Raw genomic sequence first — 26,990 nt, 5'->3', positions numbered from 1 at the left:
TGAGACGATCGAGATGAGTTGTTTTTATACATGAAACGAGATGAGTTGAGATTAATTTTAAATAAAATATTGTTAAAATATATTTTTTTTAATATTATTTTAATTTTAAAATTTGAAAAAATTGATGAATTGTTTTTGTGTGAGAATTTGAAAAAATTATAATGATTAGATGGGATGAGATGAGATGAGTTGAGAGGAATTGTGAGAACAAACTAGGCCTAAATGACCTGATCTCATGATGATGAATTGCAACTGAAGAAGTATATATGTTGTCATTTATTCTAGCACAATGGATAGGATTACAACTTTAAATATAATAATATTTTTTATTAAATTTAAATTCATATTAAAACTAAAAATCAAAAATAAAATTTATAATAATATTATTTTTATTACATAATCGTAAACAAGTAATAATTCTAATATCGTTTCTCCATGCACTTATAATGAAAACCATTCTACTTAGGTTGTACAGCATACGTTTGAAAAACACTACTACAAATTAAACCACAGTAGTTTTTGTAGAGATTGGGATCAGGTCATCCTAGCAGGACATATGCAGGCACATGATGCATGCAGTCCCTTCATTCTGAAACAGAAATATAACAGTCCATGCAGGCATGAAGCCATGCATGCACTAATTCGATTCACTAATATTGATCAGGCCATAAGAATGCACCCATTGCGTATGCCCTCTTTTCATCGAGATTGCCCTTAAACTTGAGCCCGTACTGCTTGAGAAGAAGGTCCACTTTCCACTCCTCCATCTTCTGGTAGTCCGCCTTCTTGTAGCGAGGGTAGTGGAGAGGCATTTGGAATGCTGAAGGATATATATTTCCTTGCACATGACAACGTTCTTCACTGGCGGGGTGGTGATGATCTATAATCTGGTTCCTCTGCATATTATTGTCCTTTGGCGTCCCAGCGAGAACATGGCATGCAGAATGTAGAATCCAGCTCAGGGCCATGTCTCAGCTCTGATCTCTCTCTCTCTCGCTCGCTCACCTTAAGGGAGAGACGAGATTGAAGACTTTGATGCAAGATCGATGTTTGATTGAGTTTTGAAGCAAATTCTTAAAAGGCTGGACTTGTTTATATAATAGAGAGCTAGGCACGTAATGCAAAAGACCCGTGAACGACAAAACTGCGTGTCTTGTGCATTAATACAAGCAAATTTCGACCTCATACGCAATTACAATATAATATTAAATCATGAAAGGGTTTGAAATTAAGTTGATTAGTGTTCCTGGTGATCATGGAGGGTAATCTTGGATCAATGGTTGTTTGGAGCGCCAAGCTGATCATGATGGGCACCTAGCTGATCTTGCTTATATTTTTGATGTAGTGGTTGTAATTAGTCTCTTTTCATATGTAACAATAATGATTGAGTTGCGTGTTTACATATATGCCAAATATTAATCTTGACGTCATTTTCAATAATTTTGATCAATGATGGCAATCCAACATTAATTAATAATATTTTCAGTGGTTGTGTTAAGATAGTGCATGGTTGTGTTAAGATGTTGAGCTAAATTGAATTTTTTTATAAATAATAGTAAATTTTAATAATAGAGTGAGTTTTGCGAGTCCACCTAAGATGAGTTTAGATGTATTTATAAAAAGTTTAAAAAGGTTGTGAGTTGTATGTGTAAAGAGATTTTAAGTTGAGATGAATTTAATAATTTAATAATTGAATATTTAAATGTTAGACTTAATTTAAAATTAGACTGAACTGAATTGAACTCAGATGAGTTTAACAACCAAACAGATCTTAATGTGACCAAAAGGGCTGTCTGTGTTAGATCTGCATATATAGGCTTCGTTAATTTATATTGGCCGGAGAAAACAAGAAATTAAGACCGCCGGGTCAGCTAAGAAGGTCCATCAATAATATTAGTGGCCGGTTAATCTTATTTCTTTCTTAATTTCATATGTACCAAGGAAAATCTGTACGCAGAATTAACCAATTAAGTTTTTTATATATCACATTAATGGTATATACCTTGAGAGAGAAGCTTAGGATTGGATGGGCGTGAAAGAATTATTCACACCAGCCAATAACAAAACGTCACGTAGGCGTTTTAAGACGAGAAATTCAGCACCCGCATATACTCGACGTCCTCTCATTCTTTTTCTCTCCCTCTCCCTCCCCCATCTGTGTTCGTCGTTTCGAAGCCAGCCTTCTCATTTCTTTCCTTTCTCTCCCTCTCAATCCCCATCTTTGTATATAGTTTTGTGAATAAGAGGCCTTTTGGTGCTTTCACCATCTATTTCTTGGTCCAGAAAAAAGAAAAAAGAAAAAAAAGAGGCTCGAAATAGAAATGAACTTGGAAGATTTTCAACCTCAGCCGTCATGTAGAATCTTCTTGAGGTTCTCTGTGGGTGCTTTTGGTCAATAACATCATATCTTTTACATCATCTTTCTAGCTTTCAAGAGTTTCAATCATGCGAACAAAATGTTTTGAAAAAAATAGTCATGCAGGTTCCATGACCACAGACCAAATAGAAGACGATGTTTTGGGGCTTTCACACCCATCCGAAACAGACCAAACAGACCTAAAGAAAAGATTGTCAAGAATGAAGGAAATCGTACAAAGAAGCCAAACATAAATTTTTTTACCTTTCAAACCAATTCGTCGGCGTCGAGTGCTGCTAAAACCAATGCAGATGGGGCTCGGGAGGGAGAGAAATGAGAGGACTGGCTTCTAAATGACAAAGATAGAAGAGGGAGACAAAGAAGGAGACGGCGTCAAGTGCATGCGGGTGCAGAGTTTCTCATCTTAGAATACCTACATGGTGTTTTGTTATCGACCAGTGTTAATAATTCTTTCACACCCATCCAGCTGAAGCTTTTCTCGTACCTAAATTCACCGTGCAACTCTTATTATATGGATTCAAAAGAGGGAAATGCTTTGGGTCCCGAATTCGGGATCCAAAGTGTCTCGAATGTTTTTTTTTTTTTTTTTTTTTAACTGAATGATTAAAAAAATATTTTTTAATAATGTTGTGATTTTTTTATTCTTTTAAAAAATATTTATGATGATTAAAAAAATACATAAAAAAAAAAAATTAAATTAAATAACCTATTCGGGACCAATAGCAGTGCCCACTTCAAAAGATTATCATTTTCTCTTCTTTTTTAGATCAAAAGGTGCAAAACACATTCACAACACAGACATTACGTAAGGATGACAATGTACTTTTAAGTGGATAGCTTGACGAGGTTAACGTCGGAAAAGGGTGGAGCGTGGGACAGACAAGCCAGTAAATTATGCCGCTAATAAAAAGCTAGCCTGGTATGCTGCTCCTGCTTTTGGCGGCTCTTCTGCATAAAAGCCCGAGTCTCTCTGACCCTATGCCTTTATTTCGCTAGACATGACACACCCACTGCAGGCCATATGCACTTTCATTTAATATGTAATTAACTGTAACTGTGAGTCTATAATTATGCAGTACATGAAGAGTCTCTATGTCATTATGGCAAAGAGAGTTAAAACATTGACAGCAACAAGAAAGCTGCATGCGGCACCTCTCTTGATTTGATCCTTTTGTCATACTTAATTCAAAGCCTATTAATTAAAGTGCATGCAACGTCGTCTTGGGAAAACTCGCGACGAGGATTTTATGCCATTAGATTTATGTCAATAATTATACTTCCTGCTGTTTCAACCCTCCTTTCAAATATGCATGCTGAAAAAACTGAAAAACCCGACCGGAATGTATTCACCGAGGACTGCTTTAGTTGATTATGTGACCCATATGAACCGGCCTGTTATAATTGCTCTCGCCTTTATCGTTGGGTTAAACTGCAGTTTTAAATTCAAAGTACTCCTGCTCCTTTAACATAAAAATCATACATCTCCAGACCCCATGTTCCTCTTCGAACGGAAATATTTAACACAAAACATAGATATTTGCATCGATCGCAAATATTTACAAAATATTTAGTGCATCCTTTTCATGTATTGGAACTAGTAAGATTACAAGATTGTTCACAATCCAAGATCGAATGAATACAAAAACTTGTTCTTGCTAGTCAACTTTTATTTGTTTAACTTCAATTTAATCCGGCAATTGGGCTCCAATGTCCGCCCCCCAAAGAGATCGATAACTGAGTCAGAGTACTACCAAAGAAACACTGAAAACCCTGAAAACCTTCTCTATACGTGTTGCAAGCCAGCAGTAAATACACTGGCAGGCTGCACCGTAAAAACATTTACAGGCTTTTGTCGTCTAGTACTAGTTCTCGATCTAGCTAGTGAGCTCGTGCTATAAATGTGGTCACCGCCCCCACATCATTTACGCCCCTTCAATATTAGATTTGCTTGTAGTTGCTCCGTGTGGCCACATCACTCTCCACCTATTTTCCTCTGCGCGAAGTATACAGTCTTTCTAACAAGAAGTTCGTTCAAGAACATCCTCAGCAGAGTCTACACCGGATTCTCCTGAAGGTCCCTACCAAGCTCCCCCTCTCCTCGACCCCTTTGTTCCTCTTGATCTCTTTTTTCTTCGTACTGCTAAAATGATGGGTTAGCTAGATACGTACCTAACTACTCCTAAACACCTATACTAAGCATTGTTAATTTTTCTATCCACTTCTTGAGCATATCTATCTAATGCACATTTCAAACGGGACGTTCTGTTTTCACTGGAATTTTTTGTGTATGCTTCGAACACGCAGAAGGAGGTCGGCCATGATGGGAGGTTTGCCAGGAAGCCTTGGTGTCAGGAGAGTGTGTCTATACTCTGCAGTTATTATCTTCGCTTTTGTTCTTGCTGTGCTTGTTGGTAACATCTCTCTCTCTCTCTCTCATTGTGTGCAACGATGTGAAAACGAACTTATATTTATGTGTGATAATTATGCACTAGTTTTGACCTTGTTTGCAACTTGAAGCGTACGTAATGCAGCCGTTGCATGCTAATTGTTTTTTTCCTGTTTGACCAAAAAATGTAAAAAAGAAATGACTTGAACAAGATTAATTTTACTGATCAGTGATTATGAATATATATATATTTATGTTGCGTTGTATTACATTTGGTGCATGCCCTTTTCCTTCATCATTTCATTGAACCAAAAAAAAAAACCTAGTACTAGTCTTAATATATCCTGTAATATCACCTAAAGATACGACTGAATGATAAAATAACATATTTAAAGAAAAAGTGCAGTGAGAGTAAAATCTTCCCACGTCCGATCCTCCTTTGAATGCTTCGACATTGTTGTCAGCCCAGCATGCAGCTCTAGTCAGTCGTAGCTTAAATGGCAGTGTGCTTTAGTTTTCGATATTGTAAGTATATACGTACTAGACGAGCATCCAAGTATATATGCAATATTGTTCTTTTTAGTTTCTTAAAACTCTTTGTCCAGCCGATGACCATCCATGCATGGGGAAACCAATGTTGGTTTCTCTTCTTATCGTTTTAAGGTGATTCAATCCAACTCTGATATTTTTGGTGAAGGACGTGATCACGTCCTAAATTTAAGTTCTACGGACGGTCTGTTTTTCTATACAGCTAGTTCTTGCTCTACTTAAACCAGAGGCTAGACCTAGCAGCTAGACTTTTTTTTTTTTGTCTGTGCATGTTTGTTCAAAATTTGAAATGGGACAGTGTTTATACAATGCAGTACTGTTTCACACGGAACATGTTGGTGAAGTTGGCATTAGATTGCTGGTCTTTCCCAAGAAGAATAGCACTGCCTTTAGTCGGAAGCTACTCCAATCACCTGGTAAGGGCAACTCTCCACCAAGCTCCTCCATCAGTCATTACTGACTGAAGCCTCTCTTTCTCTTTCACGGGTAGCTAATATATACCTGTAGACCCAGGGATGAAGCCAATCCTTTAGACATACAGCCTGACTGACTAGTATATATACGAGAAAAACTTGAATTTATGACCGGAATTTAGATGAATTATTTTCAATATTAAAAATGATTTAATATACTCATCTTGACAAAAAATACTCATTTTGGCTAGGTTTTTTTTTTTTTTTTTTTTTTTTTGTAGTGGTAGTACTAGACATGCAAGCTTTACATGATTAATTACCCTCTAATTGTGGTTGATAATATTCACTTGTCCATAATATTCTTGATTAGTCTCTCTTTCTCTCTCAATTTATTCTCATCTCTCATTATAAATAATATTTTTCATCATATAATGAGGCAAAAGTAAACCTGCATGCAGTTATATTTAATTAAAAGTATTATTATATACTATATTTATATCCTATTCGATTTTATTATATATATATTGGTGTGGTACTGTTGATGCTTAATTATAAGCTGTTTATTTTTATTCTCTTGAGAAAACAAGAGTTGATTCAATAGTTATGGATAGTATTATACGGTACAAATAAATATAAAAATAGAATAAGAATATAGCATATAGCGTTTTTAATTAATTAAATATGTATATTTATTACATGTCTACGAATACTTTGAAGTGGTGCAATTCAGTTTTTAACCCTCTTTTAAATTTATTTTATTTTATTTTATTTTGGGGGGGGGGGGTTTAAATTAATTTTATGGTTAAATGGTAAATGTAGTCTTTTAAAAAGAAAAATTATTTAAATTATACAAAGGAATAATTTTTAATTGGATGTAGAATATACTAAAAAAATCCCATTCACTAAAATAGATAAAATAATCTTGTATAGCTACTTTAAATAAAAATATACGTAATATATATATATATATATATAGTGGCAGTGGTCTCAGAGCCAGAATTCCACCCGGGCTTAGCATTTCTATATTTTTTTCTTGTTTGGGTCCATTAGGCCAACTTACATATACAATAAGGGCAGGAATAGTATGGGCTTAGGTCCGTAAGTTGGAAGGCCTTTTTAAGAGTCGAAGTTTAACTTCGCGTGGGTCTAGAAAGTATCCTTCGGGACAATGCACAGCAATCCTAAAGCATAACATCCATCATCTCAATCCTTGAGCTGAGCATGGCATGGGAGTGTGAGGTTGACTAATTAGCACGCTTTGGCTGCAGACGGAGGTGACATGAACCGGATCGGCACAGCATGCTCCAAGGATGACATTGCCATATTTCAAGGCCAAACAGCCCCACTTCCAGATGGAATCCCAGGCTACACTGTTCAGATTCTTAATGTATGCGCCTCTGGTTGCGGCATCTCCAACATTCACGTCCGTTGTGGGTGGTTCAGCTCGGCCAGGCTGATAAATCCTCTAGTTTTCAGGCGAATTTATTACGACGATTGTCTTGTCAACGACGGGGAGGTTCTTGGTCCTGGAGAAAGCCTCTCCTTCCAGTATGCCAATAGTTTCCGTTACCCTCTCTCAGTTTCATCTGTTGCTTGTTGCTGAAGCACACAAAGGCCGGCCACCTTGATCCCAATGGTACCTATTTTATTTTCTCTGATAAATATTGTGCTATGTAAATGGGAAAAGAAAAAGGACTCGGAACTCCGAGGGACCTTGGTTGTATTTGTGTTTAATGCTCATGTACTTATCTTTCTGTCCTCTAATTCTGTCATTTAAAATTTCTTTTTTGATTGTATTCTCTTTTAACTCATCTTCTATATATTAGATATTTAATAAGAAAACAAAATATAATATATAGTTTATAAAAATAATGAATAGAGTTTTTCTTTTGAGGAAAGATGACTTGAGTGAAAGGCCTCAACTCTGAACTCTCTCTTACGCTTTCGTCCGTATTCAACTCAAGATAAGTCTGATATATAAAGTGGGTTGTATTTATTATTGTTGGTATTTATTTCGAGGGCATTAAATAAGTTATAAATGTTATATTTTAACTTATTTTATATTTCTATTTCTCGAAGGCTTGATACCCAACTTGGGAAGATTTTTTCCAAACGGAAGGCATTGCTCCCTGTGGCTATATAATTAATTTTTGGGAACTTGGAAAGGTTTAAACATGAAATAAACAACTCCATTTCCCACAATTTGTTTCTGCTGAGGGAACAAACAAAAGGAACGTGGCATAATCAAGGCAAAGAAACCTTTTGAGGTACAAATTAACTTACAATCTAATATCCATAATCATAAGTGAAATCAGAAACACCAACCATGGCAGAAAGCACTTGGGAAACAATGAAAATACCTCCCCCTAAGATGGTTAGAACGAGAATTGCTGATATGGGGTTCTTAAGCAACTCCACTATGGGTAGGAAGATCGTGTAAATAGCTCCCGTACTGACTGTGAGAGCGTAAAGAGCATATCTTCTGACATTGTCCCAAAACTCTTCCATCAGAGGCCCCTCTGGACCAAGAGCCAACGCCATCTGGTCATCCATTCCCACAAGAAACAGCACCAATCCGAAAGAAACAGCTCCTAGTATCACCAACCTTGAATACCGATTGGGAGAACCTTTTAGAGGTTCCAGCTCTCTCGAGGGAATTTGGCATTTTGGCACGAGTTCTAAGATTAGGGGCTTGTTTTTCTGATTGGATTTTGTCGGGTGTCTTGGGATGGTTCTAGTTTTTGAAGGTAGGGTTGCTGTGGGAGAATTGATGGAGTACTGTTTCAGGTATGTTGTGGTTTTGATGGGAATGAGAGATGGAGGATGTGAATATGAATTGGTGAAACTGGAGCAATGAGGCAGGTAGAACTGGGATCTCAGGAAAATTGTATTCATTTCCTTGAGTTGTAGCATATCTAAACCTCCATAGAAGTGGTAAAGTTATGTGAATCATGGGTAAGAAGCCGTACATGATGCCACCTTATCTTTTATTGCGGAGATGAAGCTTGAAAGAAGTTCATTTGTGGTGAGGAAATGACCACGTTTCCACCCATAGATCTCCAAGAAAAGACTTCACCAACTGGCTGAAAAGTGGACAATTGTAGTCTATTTGTCTTTTATGCAATATTTATAATTTAAAGTCAATGACCAACAAAAGTTGCTTCGTCCTTAATCACTAACAGCAATTTATCTAAAACGACTTCTTAAATTAGTTTTTGTTTGGATAATGATATATTTTTTAAGTATTTTATAGATAATAATTAAAAAATATTAAATAATAATAAATAATAGTAAAAAATAATAAATAATAATGAAGTATATTGAAAAATATCTCACTACCAAATTTACAGTACATCGGTCTTAATATATAGCAACCTCAAACAATATGCCAAAACAATGGCAATACAACAGGCCCTGGTGCATAACACTCATGATATCTCAGCAAATCATGTGTTTATTCTGTATCCCAGACTTAGAGAAAAAGGCAAAAAACATCTTTCCTTTATGATTGCTGCTAGTCCTAGATTATGCAGAGAGGAGCCATCAATATCGAGTTTTAAGCTGACCATTTTCTTTTGAAGGCTAGCTAGGCTGCCAAGAGACGAGAAACGGCTTTGAAAATTTTAATAAAACATGATGCAATCTTAAATCAGTAAGAACCTTCAATGAACACCATTTCAAATGGCTTGGAAGGTTTTATGAGAGAAATTCAATTTATTGAGCCATTATTGCTTTATTTTACCAATGACTTGCAGTTGCAGCAGCTTCTGAAAACCCAGCATTCTCGATAACTGCTGCATTTTTCTGGGTTGCCACACTTCCCACAAAGATTAACAACCACTTCATTTATTCATTTTGGCAGCATTTGGACTTTAAAATCATAATATATTATGTATTTTCTTTTTATTTTTTTATTTGTGAAAATGAGATTGAAAATGTAGTATGTGTACAATGCTATTCGAAGTTTTGAAGTTACGTTCCAGGTTACAAGGATATCCCTACACGCTTCTCATAATTCCCTTTCTGCCCTCCTCCCCTTTGCCTCCGCCTCACCGTCACCACCTAATGTATCGGCCTGCCTACTCCACAACCTCTGTAAACCAGCCATTCTCTCTCTCTCGGTCGACGTTTTTCACAAATTTTACGAACAGATGTCTCTTCTCGGAACTTTCATTTCATAGAGATTACTGAGAGACGGTGAAACTCTTCAGCCAAACTGTACTCAGTTTTTTATTTCCGGTCCGGTTGCCCAATCATTGAAGCCCTCTTTTGTTCGTTTGTCTTCTCTGCTTCGTTCCAAGAACTAGAACAGCCTAACCCTTTTCCGTTTCTGGCGCCTATCTTCCTGTTTATGCTGCTCGAGTCCTCTGCTCAGGCTCTAGTCCTCTGAGTTCTTTTCACTTTGGCTAAACCCCAGTCCAAAGCGGCTGTTTGTTAGAGACATGGAGAACGCAGTGTTCTAAAAATAGATTGTGTTTTTGGTCATAGATATTGAGTGGGAGTAAGCTTTGCTCAACTGGGTTTTGTCTGTCTTTTTAGTTTTCTTGAACGGGGTTTGAGTTTTGTGATCATCTAGGTGCCATCTGAGGGTTTTGTGAACTGAGTTTTTTTGCCGTATATCAGAGGTTTTATTGCTGGAATTGGGGGTTTTCAGCTGAATGTGTTAAAAAAAGGGGCTCCTTGAACTTGTGGCTCTCTAAGTAGCGGGATGTCTGTGAATAATCCTAGTTTTGTGGAATGGGAGGAGCAAATTATATGCCATGAGCGTGGTAACCGTATGATTTATTTTTATCTAAAGGATGTGACTGGAGATTCAGTCCTTGCTGTTATAGGGACTGAGAGGAGTGTAAGGCACATGACATATGAAGTCTCGGATGAGTTTATGCAGTTGTCCCGTTTTGGAAAATCCGACAATGTGTGCATGAAATGGCGGGCGAGAAGAGAAGTCGTTGAATGGCTGACATCATTGGTCTCAAGGCATCGTGTTCCATACTCAGACATTTCAAGTATGTATTCAAGGAACTGCAATTCCATGTTCCTTAATTAGAACTTTATGTTTTAGGATTTAGCTTGAATGGATTAAATGAATAGCGTAATCCTTTATTCGATCAACTCTGAACTTACCATGAAAGCTGACAAAAATATTCCCTTGAGATGTTTTTTACACATAAATTTCAATATTTAATACGACTACCATATAGATGTGGGGCTTAGGACAGTAATTTGGATGTGATTTACGATTTAGTGGTTGGATGCAATTTCCTATGATGGTGAAATTTGAAAATCATGTGGTTTTGCCTTACATTTTGCTAATGTTGGCCCGGTATTATCCATCTTTGGGGATATTTGGAGTTTGTTCCACCTACATATTTATTATTAGATTCCTATGTAGAATGAATGACATTGATTCATTAATATTCCCGAACTCAATGTCGGTGTTGTCGCAAAAAAATTGCACCAAAAATATTTTCAATGTCAAAGAAGACTCATATTCAGGAATACAAAGCGCATGCAAGAATGTGTTCTACAGTAGGTAACAGTTCTCAGAATTATAATTTTTCTTACCCCTCAAATTTAGACAGCGTCCTTTATGTAAGTGTCTACTCTTGCATGAAAGCAACAATTGCACATAGTTGTTACTTGAAAGAATTGGTCTTACTGAAGTTGTGTTTGGTTCAGTTTTTTATAACCCCAATAGGTGTAGAATTTCATTAACGAAACATTTTCATTAAAGTTTGTCTGAAACCTTCAGATACATACCATGTATGTAGTCGTGGCAAATTATTTAAGTTTTTTGGCAATGTCTTGGTGCATAATTCATCAACAATATTTGGTATCTGATTTTCTTTTTATAAGTAAAATTTTATTGATAGGAGAAGGTATAGCCCAAGTACACAGGGAGTATACACCGAATATGCGTAATTATCACTAAACACTAGTGAGAGATACAAGCAAATTATGAAAATTGTCCTCATTACAAGTAATGACCAAAGCCCAAGAAAATAAAGTATTATAAAAGAATCTCTTCAGCTCATCCAAAGAATACTCCAGTCTTCAAAGCACCTCTTATTTTTCTCCATCCACAAACATCACATAATACAATGAGGGATCATTCTCCACACAGCAGCAATGTGAACATTTCCCCTAATACCTGTCCAGCGCTGAAAAATATCCATAACTCTTCAGGCATAACCCATGTCACACCTGTCCGATTAAGGATCTCATTCCTCAAACACCAGGCCGCTTCACAATGTAACAAAAGACAATCCACAGATTCCCCATCTTTCTTGTATAAGAAGCACCGTAATGATGAGACCACATTTCCTCAAATTGTTAGAGGTGGGAATTCTCCCAAGAGATACAGTTCATATAAAGAAAGCAATCTTAGGGGGTACCATACAATTCTAAATAGCCTTCCAAGGAAAATAATGATCATTAGAGAATCCTGAGAGGGCCTTATAAAAGGAATGCACCGAGAACCTTTTATTCCCACCAGGAGTCCAAATCATCCTATCCTCCAACACATTGCCAAACAACATAGCATACAATGAGTCAAAAAAATCTGCAAACATTCCCAATTCCCAATCATGAGCCGCTCTCGAAAAACTAACATTCCAATGGAAAGAACTATTGGAACACACCAACAAGTCACCCATCACGGCCTCTGTCACTAGAAAGTAGAGCATGAAAAAACATGCTTAAGAGTCCTTTCACCACACCAAACATCATGCCAATAATAAACTCCATGACCTCTTCCAACCGCAAATCTGAAACAATTGGAGAATCTCTCCCATCCAGAGCAAATATTTTTCCACAACCCCACACCACATGTCCCTAACTTCATTGGAACACCAGCCCCCCTAATACTCCCATATTTTGAATCTATGACTTCTCTCCACAAACACTCCCCTTCCCGATGATATCTCCACAACCATTTCCCCAAAAGTGCTTTGTTGAAGACCCTCAAGTTACGCACCCCCAAACCACCACAAGGTACCAGGGAACAAACTTTATTTATTTATTGATAAGTAGGAACAAACTTTATCCCAACCAACAAGATGAAACTTTGCTTCCTCCCCAACACTTTCCCAAAGAAAATTACGAAAAATTTTCTCAATATGAGAGGCCACACCTGTAGGTGACAAAAATAAAGAAATAAAGTATATAGGGAGGTTAGATAAATTGCTATTGATAAGAGTTAAACATAAAGTGCTGTTGATAAGAGTTAATCATAATGTGCTATTCGTAAGAGTTAATCTGCCACCCTTTGAAAAATAGATTCGTTTCCAACCTGCCAATCTAGTAACAATTTTTTCTAACACGCCCTCCCAAATAGATTTCGCCTTGAAAGCAGCCCCCAACTGAGGACCAATTCATCAAAGTTGTCAGAATGTATCTATTTCATCACAGTTGTCACAAAAGTTGTTTGCCCATTAGCAATGTATGCTGGCATTGTTTTCTTCTTTCTTTCATTCACTAAATAATGCATGTTGGCAATTTTTTCTTTTAATTCCACCGGAGAAGATTTTATCCACATTTCTTGTGTGCATGTGCAAGTGTGCACAATTATATGTATCTATTGGCGTAGTAAGTCTTTTAGAATTGATAACTCATCATTTTCCATGACTAAATGTTTGCGGTAGCACTTTTGTTGTCGGTCTTAAGGTTTGTACTGTAACGGATGGTGACTGATCAGATTGGAAGGTTTATAATTATAGACCAATATGGTAACTCGGCCTTTCATTAAGATTCTTCTGAATTCTTTTTAGATTTCGGTTTAGAGTATAGAAATTAACCTCATTAATTGACTTGGAATCATCTGGTAGAAATTTTTATTTTAAGAGCTTTATGTCATGTTTCTTTGTTCCAAGGGTTAGAGTCTAAGAAAGTATTTTTCCAATAAAAAAGTAATTTCTCACGATTGCGAAAATCTTATCAAATATACAATAGAGATTTTGGTATCTATCTATATTCCTGTCTTTTTCTTTTTTTGATAAGTACATGTCTGGATTTTGATGCAATCATAACCGCTGTCTGCCACATCATCTTCTTCTTAACTTCATTTATATTTAAAATTCCCATTTTACCCAGCCCGCTAGAGAGAGAGAGAGCTCAGCCTGTTATATTTCACCACATTTCCATGCAAGAGAGGTTGTTGTTACGTGTTCGTCTATTTTCATAAGCTCTTTCTGCCACATCCTCCTGCTATTTTTCGATATTTACAAACCACTGCATCCACTTGACAGAGAGATGCTATGAGTTTGTCAATATGATCTTGGGGACAATGACTAGGAAGAAGGTATTGTATTAAACCTGAAACCTATTATCTACCAATTTTATTTTCTTCACGCTTTGCGTTGTTTCTTTTTAGTTGTCTATGGATGTTACAGATTCTACCTATTCTTCCTAAATTTATAACCCCAATCCTTTTTTTTTTTTTTTGCCTTATTAAAGCCTTCACTTATCGCGCCTTTCTTCTTTTGTGATGCTCAGTATGAACTGAAGAATTCTCTTCCACAGCTTCTGTTCACAGGGTGGGCATACAATTCTTTGATTTCATTTCTCACCTGTTGCACTGTGTGATAACCAATTTCATTAATTTTCTGATTCGATCAGAAAGGTAGGGCATTTTCTTGTCCCATCTGGCAAGGAATTAGGTTCCAATAATTGTTCTGGCATTTTTCCCACCTGTTAAATCTATGGAATTTTAGCTCATGTCAACTGTGAATTTCTGAGTTCTGACCACACATATGAATAGACATTTCATCTGTGGTTTCCATAAATTCGTTTAACAGAGTCTGTAAGGTGCATGCCACTTATCTAGAATCTAGTATGATGGGGGTTAGCATGCTTCATTCATGTCTGTTAGGATTTGGTTCTCTCTTGTTTCAATTAGTCTAGATTAGCAGGTGCAATTACCAAGTAGGAGAAAGGCAGGAATTCAAATTAGTCCAGTTGTCAGGCTTGGTTTATTTGTTAGTGGAGCATAACAGGATAGTCTTTCTTTAATTCTGCCGAGTTCAGATATTGTTTATGGTAATCGCTTTCCCTTTACCCGGGAGACCTGGGTTTGATTCCCGGCAACAGAATAAAATTATTTTTACTGATAAAAAAAATTGCTTTCCCAATAAAAAACCACTGATAGCCTCCATTTAAAATCGGTTGTCTTAAATGGAACCAATTAACTTTGGGCTGTCATTAAAAGAAATTATGGTAAGTTTTTGCGAGCATTTAACTCGCAATTGCCCTATATATGTTATCTAGTTCGCCTAAGGTGTCATTATGGGATACCATACTGGAACTTTGTTTTCATTCCCCATGTTTCAGGTATAATTAGAATGAGAATGACAGGATATTTCCAAAGTGTTGAGCTACCCGTGCTTATCTAAAACTATGATTTATAGAGGGTTTAGTCCTGAGTGGGTTCAGTTACTGTGAGCATTTAAACCAGGCTGCTTATTCATTATTCAAACCTGCTGAAACCAAACAAAAAACAATTGAGGGGTTCAAATTGGCACATTTCGATCTTGGTCTGCACCTACACCCCTTTACATTGTCACTTGCCAGCAATGAATGGATTAGCATTTGATGGTTAATCTTTTATAACTTTATATGTTTAATTCTGCTTTTAGTCATCACACTTATTTTTGCATGGTCTTCTTGTCAACATCTTCTTTTTCATATTCCTCAAATTGATTTCATGAATTTAGTCTGGCCCGTTTGGATTCAGAGTTGATCTCAACTCATCTCATCTCATCTCATCTAATCATTACAACTTTCCCAAATTCCCACACGAAATATAATAAACAATTCAACTTTTTCAAATCCCAAAACAATAATAATATTTAAAAATAATATTCTAACAATATTTTATTCAACTTTTATCTCATCTCAACCCACTATTCAAACCTCACCTAGGTATATTATGCTGTAATGAAACTTGCCTTGTAGTAATGAAGTGTGTTTCCTTCCAAAGAAATCTCATCATGTGTGTTAACAGATTCACCAATGATTGACTCACGACAAACTTTAGGACCTCTCGAAGTATCAATGACTGGATCCTGTGCTCGTCAACCTTTCTTTCCGGATGATATGGTATCAGTTTACTGAAGTTTATTTTCTACTTCCTAGATTTAGTTTTTTTCCCTATCTTATCAAAATTTTGTATTCTTCATTTTAAATCCAGGTTGTAAGAAAATTGAGAGCTCAAAATTCTGACATTCTATGGTCTGGCGATGCTTGTATCTGTGCCAAACAGCTCAAGCACTACCCAGCTTTTTGCAGGAACAGAACAACCATAGCTGTAAGCATCAATGCATTGATTATTTATCCTATATCTAGTAGTGGTCTCGCCTATGTTCATATCCTCCAGATTATATTCTTCTTTTTGCTTTTGTTTTCCTTGGCGTTCAGGTTCATTCATTTGTATATATTATGGCTGAAGAAGGAAGTCAGTATCTTGGTTACTTGGAAGATATGTATGAAGACAAGAAAGGACTCAAAAAGGTTAAAGTGCGGTGGTTTCACCACAATAAGGAAGTTGAGCGTGTAATCCCTCAACTGGATTCCCACCCAAGAGAAGTTTTCATCACACCTCATGTTCAGGTGATCAGTGCTGAGTGTGTTGATGGTCCTGCGACAGTTTTGACTCCTAAACATTATGAAAAATGTGTGGCTACTGGTGCACCTAGTTCTTCATCAGGAATCCACATATGCTTTAGGCAGTTTAAGAACAATAAGATCAAGCCCTTTACTCTTCCTAAACTGTCTGGGTATTCTAATCAAGCTATCCTCTCTTCCATAGATGGTTTGCTCATCACCAAGCAAAAAGTTAAGTGCCATAAATTGAACATGGAAGATGAAGAAGAGTTTGCACAAGATGATCCTTTGAGGGTGGGTACTAAGAGGAAGAGAAGTTGCAAGGGTTATCAAGGACTTGAAACTGGTTCTGGTATTGGACATTCATTCCCTAGGAATCAGATAACAGAGTGTGAACCAAAGCTCCCAAAGTTGAAATTGAGATTTTCAAGGAGAACAAAGGGAATGAAGATTGTTGAACCCAAATGTCCTGTTTCTTTTAAGGTTGATGACAAGATAGAATTGCTCTGTCAAGATAGTGGCATTCGTGGCTGCTGGTTTAGGTGTAAGGTCTTGCGGGCATCTCAGAAGCTTCTGAAAGTTCAATATGATGACGTGCAGGATGCAGACGGATGTGGCAATCTAGAGGTATGCAAGTGGTTCAGAAAGTTATGTTTTGAGTTTTCCTTGGCTGTGTTTTGGAATGAGACATAGGTTGTGGCAGAGACAAATATCAGGTAGAGTAGTTTTTTCCTTTTGGGCACTGCCTCCATGATGCATCACACAGAAGTTTTGATTATTTAAATGAGTGGTAAATAGTTAACTTGGCAATCTTCTCTGCTTCATGGATGAGTTCTGTAATTCGTGTAATGACTGAAATATAATTGATAGTAGTTGTTGGGTATACAACCTGGGAGAGGGGGTCCGTCATCCCCTTGATTGGTATCAACATGTGCATATACATTGTACACTAAATGTTTCCTTTGTTGTAAAGAACTGGCCAGGAAAGAAATTCGAATTTTGATGGTTCTGTTTATATGTAGGAATGGGTCCCTGCTGCTAGAGTTGCAGCTCCCGATATGTTAGGCATGAGATGCTCAGGCCGCCTGACAATTCGGCCAAGCCCTCCAGAAGATTTTACCAACCTTGCATTGGAGGTTGGTACCCCAGTTGATGCATGGTGGAGTGATGGCTGGTGGGAAGGTGTTATAACTGGAGTTGACACCTCTGGAAATGACACTTGGCATGTTTACTTCCCCGGTATGTTCTAATGCAACAGTATCTGGCGCACTTAAGTTAGTTATTCTTGTGACAATTTAATGGGAGCACATGGCTCATTGAGCTGCTCTAATAAGTTGATGAACAATATTGTGTTTGGGTTCTGCCCATCAGTTACAGTAAATGATGTAACTTACTCTTTGATCTTAGGGGAAGACAAGGTTCTGCAGCTCCACAGAAAGAATTTTCGACCTTCCAGAGATTGGGTATGGGACAGATGGGTTGATATAAAGGAGAAGCCTGACATTCACAGTTTATGTGAAAATGCCAGTCGTAACTTGAAGCATTCAGTGTGTTCTGCTATGGCTAAAGCATCTGGGTGTGGTGGCTCTACACTCATGGAACCCGAAGTTTATGCAACACCCAAGCTTGAAGCAGTTGAAGAACAGCAAGAAATACCAGATTTAACCATTTCCAAGGAAGTCCTGGACAGAGTTGAGGTTCGTGGGGATGAAAATGGTGATAATAATGCCAATGGTGATCTTGGTTCTGACGAAGATGTGAACAGCTGAAGCCTGAGAACGGATAGCCTAGCGGTTTGTCTAATGTGAAGATTTTTGACTTTGATGATAGATGTTTAAAGTTGGGCTCCATCGAGTAAATTAGGTGCATGACTGCTGATCTAGGAAAACGTAAGAATTTCAAAGTCCCGAGTATCTAACATCAGGAGCATTGGCGGGGTGTACAGCAATACCTGTGGCAGGTTTTAACATTGCGGCATGAAGAGTAGCATTTTATTTGCAATCTAAGTTCAAGATAATTATGTCAGGCTAGACAGTAGCCACTCAATTTAGCTTTTAGAAGTCACCTGGTGTATTTTGTGCTAGCAAGTTCTGGCATAGTGCTCTTCAACATATAGTTTCAATATGTCAAGTATAGTCTTGAGTTTTCAACTGTAAAGCTTATTTTACATTAGGAGGAAATTATGGATGTGCATTGTTGCCAATGTTGCTCTCTCTCTCTCTCTCTCAATAAATATTACTGAGATGCTTTGTGGCCATAACCCATTTGGTACCCCTTCACGTTCATGTCCAAGAATCTGCAAATTCTGCTTTACGTTGTTCACAAAAAATTTCGGGTCTAGAAAACTCTTAACAAGGATCGTGATTTGAAATTGAACCCCAGGTTGGAGCAAAGCGGATCAACCCCTAGGAATCCTGGGGGACAGAGACGCACGTCGAACTTGCCCTAACCATGTTCTTGTTTGGAGATTTTAGTCACATTACTTTGCTGTGCACAAAAAAATAAATTGAAATTAAAAATGCCGCAAAAACGTATTAAATTTATGTCCTAAAGGTTGTCATGCAGGCACTTGCTGTAAACACAGTAGACAACTGAGTTGGAATGTACAAGGAAATTGCAGGTTCTGGACGCTAGTCTCCCTTTCAGTGAGCACACTATCTCGTGTGTTTGCAATTATTTCTGGTAGAATTGGAGTTCAAATTTCACTCTAAAGTATGTGGGGAGAGAGAGAGGTACACACAAACATGATAACTTGTACCAGCTACACCTTAGCTTTTGAGCCACATTGGTGAAGAAACGGATCTTCCCTTCACTAATAGAAGTCAACTCATTCCGAATGCGTTGAATATATACCCATTAACTATTAATAATTAAAAAAAGGCAAAGCAAAGATAGAGCATGTTCTTAATTTCCATGGAAAAACTGAGATAAATGAAATAATTTACCATTAAGATCAATAAAAATGTAAAGCACGGGATGGGATGGTTTCATGGTTGTGCAATCCCCTTTTTCACAAGCATATCATAAACCGTGTCAATTTTGCTAGGTTCAAGCTTGAACAAGTTATGGGCATCGGATTTCTTTGCGACATTACCCCTGATGATTTCGATTGACATAACCTCTTGCATCTTAAGATAAAGAGGTGGGGGTACCTGAATCTCGCTGCACAGCCGTTTCTCCTGTCAACACATGGAAGCAGAGTGATGTCAAGGATGTTTACTAAGCAGGCAGTCAATTTTAGGAACACGGCAAACAAACAGAAAGGTGCCCATATGTTTTCTTGTTAAGAATTAGGAATTAGGAAGTTGGAACTAGATACTTACACTCTCAGACAATAGATCTGCCCTATAACTGCCCATTATATCTAAATCATTCACAGAGCTTGGAGTAGCCTGTCCTGCTGGCCTGGAATTTAACTCCTTGCCAGCAGATTCTGAAGCCATGATCACATTTGGACCAGCCTGAGTGCTTGGACCAACCTGAGCGCTTTCTTTTGCTCTACAAGCATTTTCTTCAGATTCCCTTTTCCTTTTCTGTTCAAGGTATCTATCTGCCTCAGCTGATGTGCGGCAACCAGCAGCTCGAGCTTCCTGAAAATATTCTTTCGAGTTTCTTGAAAAGAACGTAAAATAAAAGTAATGCAAGGAAGACATTAGTTTCACAGAATGAAGCATTCTTTTAGTGTCCAGCGTTAGCGTGTGCGTGGATGGCATAGAATATGATATCATGGATGGCAACTTTCAAGAATAAAAGCCAATGCGGTATGCTTGTTTTATACAAAAGACTTTGGATGCAACATATAACTGATTTCAGGCACAGCCACGTTTATTTTCTAGTGGGGCAAGCCATGTATTATACCTTAAGTTCTTGAATTCTCTTAAGTGTCCGATGCTCTGCAATAACAGTCTGAAGCAGATCCTCATGCTCTTCTTTGGTATGAAAACGCATGAAGACATCATATTGCCGACAGATTGCCTTCTCTTCAGGTGAAAAGTCCTTCTCAAAAGAATTTGGATATAACAAGTTTCTTTCTAATATGAAATCCTTCCTACGCTTCCTCTCATCAAGCCTGCCAAAAAGTTTATACTAACCATAGTGAAGATAGAGGTGACTGAGTACACATTTTATAAGTATGAACCAGCAGGATTATGCCATATTATTAAATTGTCTAAACAAAACCTCCATACAATGAAAGCAAGCAGAAAAGAAAAACACTCGATGACCAGATGAAGAACATTATAGAAATTATGCAGAAAAATTTTCATCCTGTCTTCATAATGATTTTGTGATAGTAACGCCCCAATTTCAGTTCTCCTTTATTCTTTTTCATCTGTACCATTATGCAAAGTTGGTGTAAAACTTAAATTCCGTGTTATAAGTTTCAAAACTTTCTTCTTATAAGTTCTTAAATTATTTACTCCACAAACAACACTTTTTTATAAGTATTTACTTCACAACTTTTTTTTTTAAGTGTTTACTCCACACACAATATATATTGCTTGCACTATACGTGTAAATAAAAACCAATATGTGAAACTTATAACAAATTTATTTAAAAATTTTATTATATAAATCTGCCAATAAGAATTAAAATCAAATTATTTTTTTGATACGTAAAGGGAAAAGTAATATTAAAGAGAATTAAAATCAAATTATTAAGAACATTAACCTCTTTGAATAGATTCGTAGCACTCTCAACTTCAGCTCACGTTCATCCTCTGTGTCTGTTTCCTTAAATTCCATCTCAGCCAATAATTGTTCAGCGTCATTATCATATTCAGGATCAAACTCCTGCCTTTTGGGGTTATAGCCACTCAACTCAAATAAAGGACCCTCATTCACCGAAGTGTTCCGTTTCTTCCCACTAAAGCTCCTGTCTGCATGGGGATCTGCCAAGAGCATGAACGAACATAATTTAATATCCCATGGCTTTATCATAACCATATATAGACTATGAATGCAAAACCAATCTTTCAACCTTTTGGTACATGCAAAAAGAAAAGTGATGCATAGAAGGTATCAATCAGATACAACAAACAAACAAATTGCAATATTGCCTGTCGCATTCATTCAAGAAAATCCTTCAGCTACATGAATAGTGATATTTATATAAATTAACACAACAAAATCCATAACTACCAATAAACATATGCCATCTGTAGATTATGTGTCACACCTTCCACTCTAATAACACCAGCGCCATCTTTGACCTGGGCTATGTTTGATGCCTTCTTGTTAGCAGCTGTTGATGCTGCACTTGAGCCACTAGAGCGGACCCCAGATTCAACCTCTGAAGCACAAGAAACAAAGGCACAGAATCAAAAGATCATATACCCAACCTTTAATAGAATAAATCATTTGATAAAGCATTCAAAACTAGTCGGTTATATTTTGGCTCACCAGAAATTAAGCTTGACAATAAGCGTCCAGAGGAACCACCTTTATGTGAATCTTCAACTCTGAGTGAATCGATAAAAATCATATAAAACGGCATCTCAACTAAATTGCATAAAGCATCCATGGAAGAGAACGAGAGCATACTTGACTCTTGAAGGAGAAAAAGGAGATTCTTCCTTCAAATGAAGCTCCCCTATCATAGGAAATCCTGAATAGTCACAGGCAATTACCCATCACTAAAATGAATAATAGTCCCAATCATGCAAAATGTGCAGACTAACAACCAAGTATTGGCAACCTAATTGCTTCCCAAGTCCCCCCACCCCCAGAGTTACAAATATCTTATAATCACAAGGGACTATTCTATAAAGTGTGGCCTATGGCTATGACCCTAATTGGCCAGAGGGTCACGTACTGATTAGCATCTAGGACATGATAATAACTTTTCTTGCGTAGGACTCTTGCATAAATATGATAAACACCAGTTAAGCAAGATTAAGAAATGATAAACACAACAAAAAAGGATTAATGAATTGACGTAAACATGGTTACACACCTTTCTTGTCCTCACTATGTCCTTTAGCCATAGCAAGAAGCTCCTTTCTATTTTTTCCGACAACATGAGACATGTCCTAAAAAGATATGTTCCACAACTTACTCTTCTAAAAATTTGCAATTCTGAAGAGAATTCATTTTTACAAGATTTTCAAGATGTCATACCGGAAGAGGGAAGTATGGAGAGCTCATATATACATTTGTATAGTGTTCTATGCATTCTTCTTTGCTCTTCGTCCCTACATGCTCAGCAATTTCTGCCCAGTTACCCATTCCATACATTTCAATCCCCTGAAATAAAAATGTTGTTGCCACAAGTCAAAATTGACTCCTCCATGTACAAAATACAGTGCTGAAAAAATAACTGGGATCAGTCAAACCAAGATAGAAAGTACCTCTAGGAGCAGTATTTCATCATCTGCATTCCAGTCAGCGCAAATAAGAGGGAAAGATAAATTGTCCTGTTGAAATGAAAATACATAAAAGCTAAAGCACAAATCTACATCCTCATCATGACAAAATGGATACAAGTCTATATTAATAACTTAACACCAAGCAAAACTCGGTCTTCAAGGTATCATCAGGAGGAGATTTTTAATGATATCATTACTAACCATAACCCTGTAAGGGTGATTGTTCTTATGAGGTGTCATCTCAGCTCCAACAGAAAAACACTCAATACATAGGTCAAAATCAGGGCACATGACGCACTTGATTCGGATCTTTCCTGTAATGTCTTTGTTGCAATAATTGCAGTGGTATAAAGCTCTTTTCCCTTCACTTGTTCCTTGACCTGAGTCAAAAAGGGGGCCCAGGAGAAGAAAAGGAATTATCAGAAAGGATTGAAGTAAACAAAAAAAAAAAAAAAAGAATTAAAGAAATGAACTAAAAAGCATATGGACAGCAACAATCAGCACCTAGTCACTAAAAATGATGAATTGATTAGAAAACCATCAGCACCATCATATTGTCATGGCAGCTTCTACAATATACAAGTTTCAAAAGCAAGCCCTGTTCCTTTGCCATTGGAGCTGAAGCCTTGAGGCCAAGTACTCTAACTACTTATAGGAATATCAACAAGGACTCAAAACAAATGAGAAAAACCCGTGCCTGGGCAGAACCTCAATTGACTCTAACAATAAGTCAGTTGAGTTTTTGGCTGGCCTTCCACACATACTTTTAATAAAATGCTTACTACCAGATAAATGACATAGACATGAAGCGTGTAGGTATGCATGTAAGTGCTGTGGGACAAAAATGTGGGGGGGGGGCATCAAGAAAACCATGCCATCGGAGTTAACTTCTAAAAAGACTACATTTCAAGTTATGTAATGGTAGAAAAGTACCTGCAGCTGAAGATTCTGAATTTTCACCACTGGAGGCATTCTTTTTTCTCCTTGATCTGCATGGCAAAAAATTTCTGTTCAAAATAAAAAAACTACACCAATGTGCCAAATGTAAAATAAAATCAATGAACAAGTAATATGACACACTCATACAAACATACAAAGTGATGCAGAGGGATCCGGGCCTGATGATGCACAGTTAACAGATTTTATGTTGATAGCACTGGACTACCTCGAGAGGCAGATCAACAGAAATTTGCCAAGAAATGGTGAAGATTCCGAGGATTGGAGCAATATTGCGCACGTGTCATTATTTGGGCCATGACTTTGGCTATGGGAATCAGAATCTTTCATAAGACCCCCCAATTTGGAAAGCTCTTTTTGGAGCACTCGCTGTGGTCACCATGCCATGCCTGGTGGTCCATGTTTCAGCCTTGAAATTAGCCGTTTTCTCCATCAAATCGCAATTTTAAGTTACTTTTTGCCTTTCATGGAAATATTTCAGTTTCACTTTTAAAGATGAATTTTGTTCCGATTTGGGCCACAATTTTTGCAAAATCCTAATTTTATTACATATTTTATTTTTATGCAACAATTAGGATTTTGCCTTTTCGGGCAAAATTCTCATAATTTTGGATTTCCATAACTATTTGAGTCTGGTTTGTGGTCTATATAACTTGATTTCAAGTTTTATCAATAAGTTCTACTCTCACAGTTTTTTTCTCTGTTTTGAATATTTTCTCAATTTCAATCCCTAAGTTTCTATTAATTAACTAAAATAATCTTAATTTTGTCCTGCATCACAAAGCTTCAAAAAATGGTAATTTGGATCAGATAGACAATGCTCTTTGGTATCCTCCTGAGTCAGATTGGATCAAGATAAATTGGGATATTGCAACAAGGGAACAAGGCCATAGAGTTGGAGCTGGGATTGCAGTTAGAGACTCTGAAGGGGATCTATTGGTTTCATGCATGCAACCAATAATTTTCTGTACAGAAGCTACCATGGCAGAGGCTAGAGGACTAATCTCAGCTGTGAAGCTATGTAAAGAACTCGATTTACAGAAAGTTGTTTTTCAAGGAAATTCACTTCAGGTTGTTAATGCAGTTAGACATTATCAACAAGAGAATGGAATGCTCCAATGCCTTGTGCAAGATGTTACTCCATCATGGCAGATACAAGATGGGAAATTAGACATGTACGAAGGAGGGCCAACCAAGTAGCTCATCAGCTAGCTCAGCAAGCACTCCATCAAAGCTCTGAGGTTATCGATATTGAGTTTATCAACCCTTGTATTCGTGCTCTAGTTATGGCTGATAGAATTAGATCTGGTTTTTGTCCAAGTTTAGTAGATGTAGAACAATCTACTGTAAATAGTGAAGGTCTTGTAGTGTTTGATCATGTCATGAACAATGTAATGGCTGAATGCCACAGTGGTGGTTTTTGAAATGAAGTTTGAGGTTTCAAAAAAAAATGTAGCAGAGTTGATAAATCAAACTACTTCAGAATCTTGTGACGCCTGTTACTGCAACGACTAAATGTCCAATTGAGTGAAACAACAGTGGATAAAACTAAGTACCAAAATTTGTAGGAGAAAAGTATGAGAGAGAGACAGAGAGCTTATAAATCTTTTCATTATGAAGGCTGTCAAGCAGGCTCCCCTCCCCAACCCCCAAAAAAAAAACTAAGAACACGGAATGTATAATCAAATTTACGAAAAGAACAAACAAAACCAACTAACAATGCAAGCTCAAATGTGAATTAAACTTTGGAAAAATTGGAATTATTAGAAAACACATCAGAACCTTTGGGTGGGGTCCTCATCAGCAGAGTGGAAATTTCCACGTGAGCGGCCCATTGAATTCCGAAGCTGAAGAGCTCAAGAACACTAGTGTAATATAACACTGCCGGCTTCAATCGAAAGGCGCACGGAAGGATGAGCAGGAGACTAGCATCAATAGGGCCCAGTAAAACCCTAAATTCCTCAGGCACCGTGACTTCGTTTTGATCCTATAAAAAATGGGTAATCATGGGTCGAGCTCAAAATAACACATTTCTGAGATTTTTGCTGCTTTTTGAGAATTTTGGATTTGGGTTATCTCATAAAAGCTCAGATATTGTTGTTTCCTATTTTGGTGGGCCGGTGGCTGCAAAGAAAGCGCTAGCAAGTTACAAAACTGAGTTTCGTTACATTGTTCTAAAGTCACAGGTAAAGTCAATCTGAGTTTTGACTTATGAGTTATGCACTTTCTGCCTTCTGGGACCCGAACTCAACAACTAGGAAGAAAAACGATGTTTGTGTGGAAAGAAAGTAAATTGCAACAGCCATGAAAACTTTCAAATGGGCCACAAACAAAAACAGTTGGAGTTGATTTGGGCTTTGGGTGATAATCATTGTTTTGGGTAATTAAGATGGGGAGTTAATTTGGTATCTGATCCGCATTACAATTAGGGTTGGGCGGCCAGGCTATGAAATTCAACATGCCCCTCCAATTCGCCTTGTCAAGAAGACAAGAACAATGGTATTAGCTTAGCCATTTATCTATCAGTAATGAAATATTTAACTAATTTGAGAAAATAATTGTTTGCATTGGATTAGAAATCAGTAAATCATTTTAATTATTAGCTACAATAACTCAAAGAGATATAGCTTTAGGCATATTTTTTTTAATCTTTTCTCCTCTCCCTAACAGTAAGCTGATCCTCTCTTTCTACCACTCACTCTATCTTCAAGCATTTTGATCAGGGTCTTGTTTGGAAAGTGAGATAGATTTCATCTCATATCAAAATTTTTCATAATTTTCTTTCCAAACATCACTTAAATATAAATATTTTTTTATTTCAAAATTTTAATTTTTTCATCTAATTATTACCACTTTTCTAAACTTCCAAATAAAACACAAAAAATAATACTACTTTTTCAAATTTTAAAATAAAAATAATATTAAAAACTTATATTCTAATAATATTTTTATTCAATTTTATTTTTTTTCCTTTCTTAAAACTCAATAAAACATCTAAATTTAAATTATTTTATTACTATTTATAAACTATTTCACTATTATTTATAATATTCTTATATAATCTCACTTTCCAAAGGAATCCTAAGGAAATGACTAAAAAAATAATTTTTTAATAATATAAATAAAAGAATGACTTATTTTAAATAAATCTGGCTATAACTTTGCCCAATCCAATACCAATGATAAGGATATGAGACGAAAAGATTTAGATCTCGTTTAGTTATACAGATGAAATGAGTACTGTGATAATTTTTTAATAATAGTAAAATAGTTTGAGTTAAGATTTTTATGGAGTTTTAAGAAATAAAATAAAATGTTGAATACAAAAACTATAAAATTAAAAG

General features: G+C 36.8%; 4 protein-coding genes across 6 annotated transcripts; 2 read left to right on the top strand and 2 right to left on the bottom strand.

The window, feature by feature from the left end:
- Positions 1–4,301: 4,301 nt before the first annotated feature.
- LOC109007941 (TPD1 protein homolog 1-like) lies at positions 4,302–7,597 on the top strand. Of its 2 annotated transcripts, none has more exons than XM_018987851.2 (4): positions 4,302–4,451; positions 4,682–4,788; positions 5,627–5,728; positions 6,994–7,597. In XM_018987851.2, exons 2-4 carry the CDS (start codon positions 4,695–4,697, stop codon positions 7,326–7,328), a joined length of 531 nt encoding a protein of 176 aa, XP_018843396.2. In that variant the 5' UTR covers positions 4,302–4,451; positions 4,682–4,694; the 3' UTR covers positions 7,329–7,597. The 2 variants fall into 2 exon arrangements, with proteins under 2 accessions (XP_018843396.2, XP_018843398.2); XM_018987853.2 differs by lacking the exon at positions 4,302–4,451 and adding an exon at positions 4,458–4,538 and having other exon boundaries at positions 4,678–4,788; positions 6,994–7,524.
- Positions 7,598–7,892: 295 nt separating this feature from the next.
- On the bottom strand, positions 7,893–8,699 carry LOC109007940. Its single transcript, XM_018987850.2, has one exon. The coding sequence runs from the start codon at positions 8,636–8,638 to the stop codon at positions 8,012–8,014; it is 627 nt and encodes a 208-aa protein (XP_018843395.1). The 5' UTR covers positions 8,639–8,699; the 3' UTR covers positions 7,893–8,011.
- A 1,022-nt stretch (positions 8,700–9,721) lies between these two features.
- LOC109007936 lies at positions 9,722–18,527 on the top strand. 2 transcript variants are annotated; one of them, XM_018987841.2, is made up of 6 exons: positions 9,722–10,731; positions 15,726–15,820; positions 15,912–16,028; positions 16,139–16,951; positions 17,347–17,563; positions 17,732–18,527. In XM_018987841.2, the coding sequence occupies exons 1-6, from the start codon at positions 10,434–10,436 to the stop codon at positions 18,091–18,093; spliced, it is 1,902 nt and encodes a 633-aa protein (XP_018843386.2). In that variant the 5' UTR covers positions 9,722–10,433; the 3' UTR covers positions 18,094–18,527. The 2 variants fall into 2 exon arrangements, with proteins under 2 accessions (XP_018843386.2, XP_035544542.1); XM_035688649.1 differs by lacking the exon at positions 9,722–10,731 and adding an exon at positions 13,832–14,024.
- Positions 18,528–19,223: 696 nt separating this feature from the next.
- On the bottom strand, positions 19,224–26,155 carry LOC109007937 (transcriptional adapter ADA2-like). The gene is made up of 13 exons (XM_018987844.2): positions 25,429–26,155; positions 23,623–23,678; positions 22,891–23,069; positions 22,672–22,737; positions 22,442–22,567; positions 22,278–22,353; positions 21,866–21,929; positions 21,725–21,783; positions 21,501–21,614; positions 20,994–21,213; positions 20,183–20,393; positions 19,648–19,914; positions 19,224–19,503 (listed from the first exon to the last, which is right to left on the bottom strand). The coding sequence occupies exons 1-13, from the start codon at positions 25,479–25,481 to the stop codon at positions 19,312–19,314; spliced, it is 1,683 nt and encodes a 560-aa protein (XP_018843389.1). The 5' UTR covers positions 25,482–26,155; the 3' UTR covers positions 19,224–19,311.
- Between the last annotated feature and the right edge of the window lie 835 nt (positions 26,156–26,990).

Source organism: Juglans regia, chromosome 3 (assembly GCF_001411555.2).
Source record: "Juglans regia cultivar Chandler chromosome 3, Walnut 2.0, whole genome shotgun sequence".
NCBI lineage: Eukaryota > Viridiplantae > Streptophyta > Magnoliopsida > Fagales > Juglandaceae > Juglans > Juglans regia.
The sequence above is the reverse complement of the archived record's forward strand: the minus strand, read 5'-3'. Positions and strand labels throughout refer to the sequence as shown.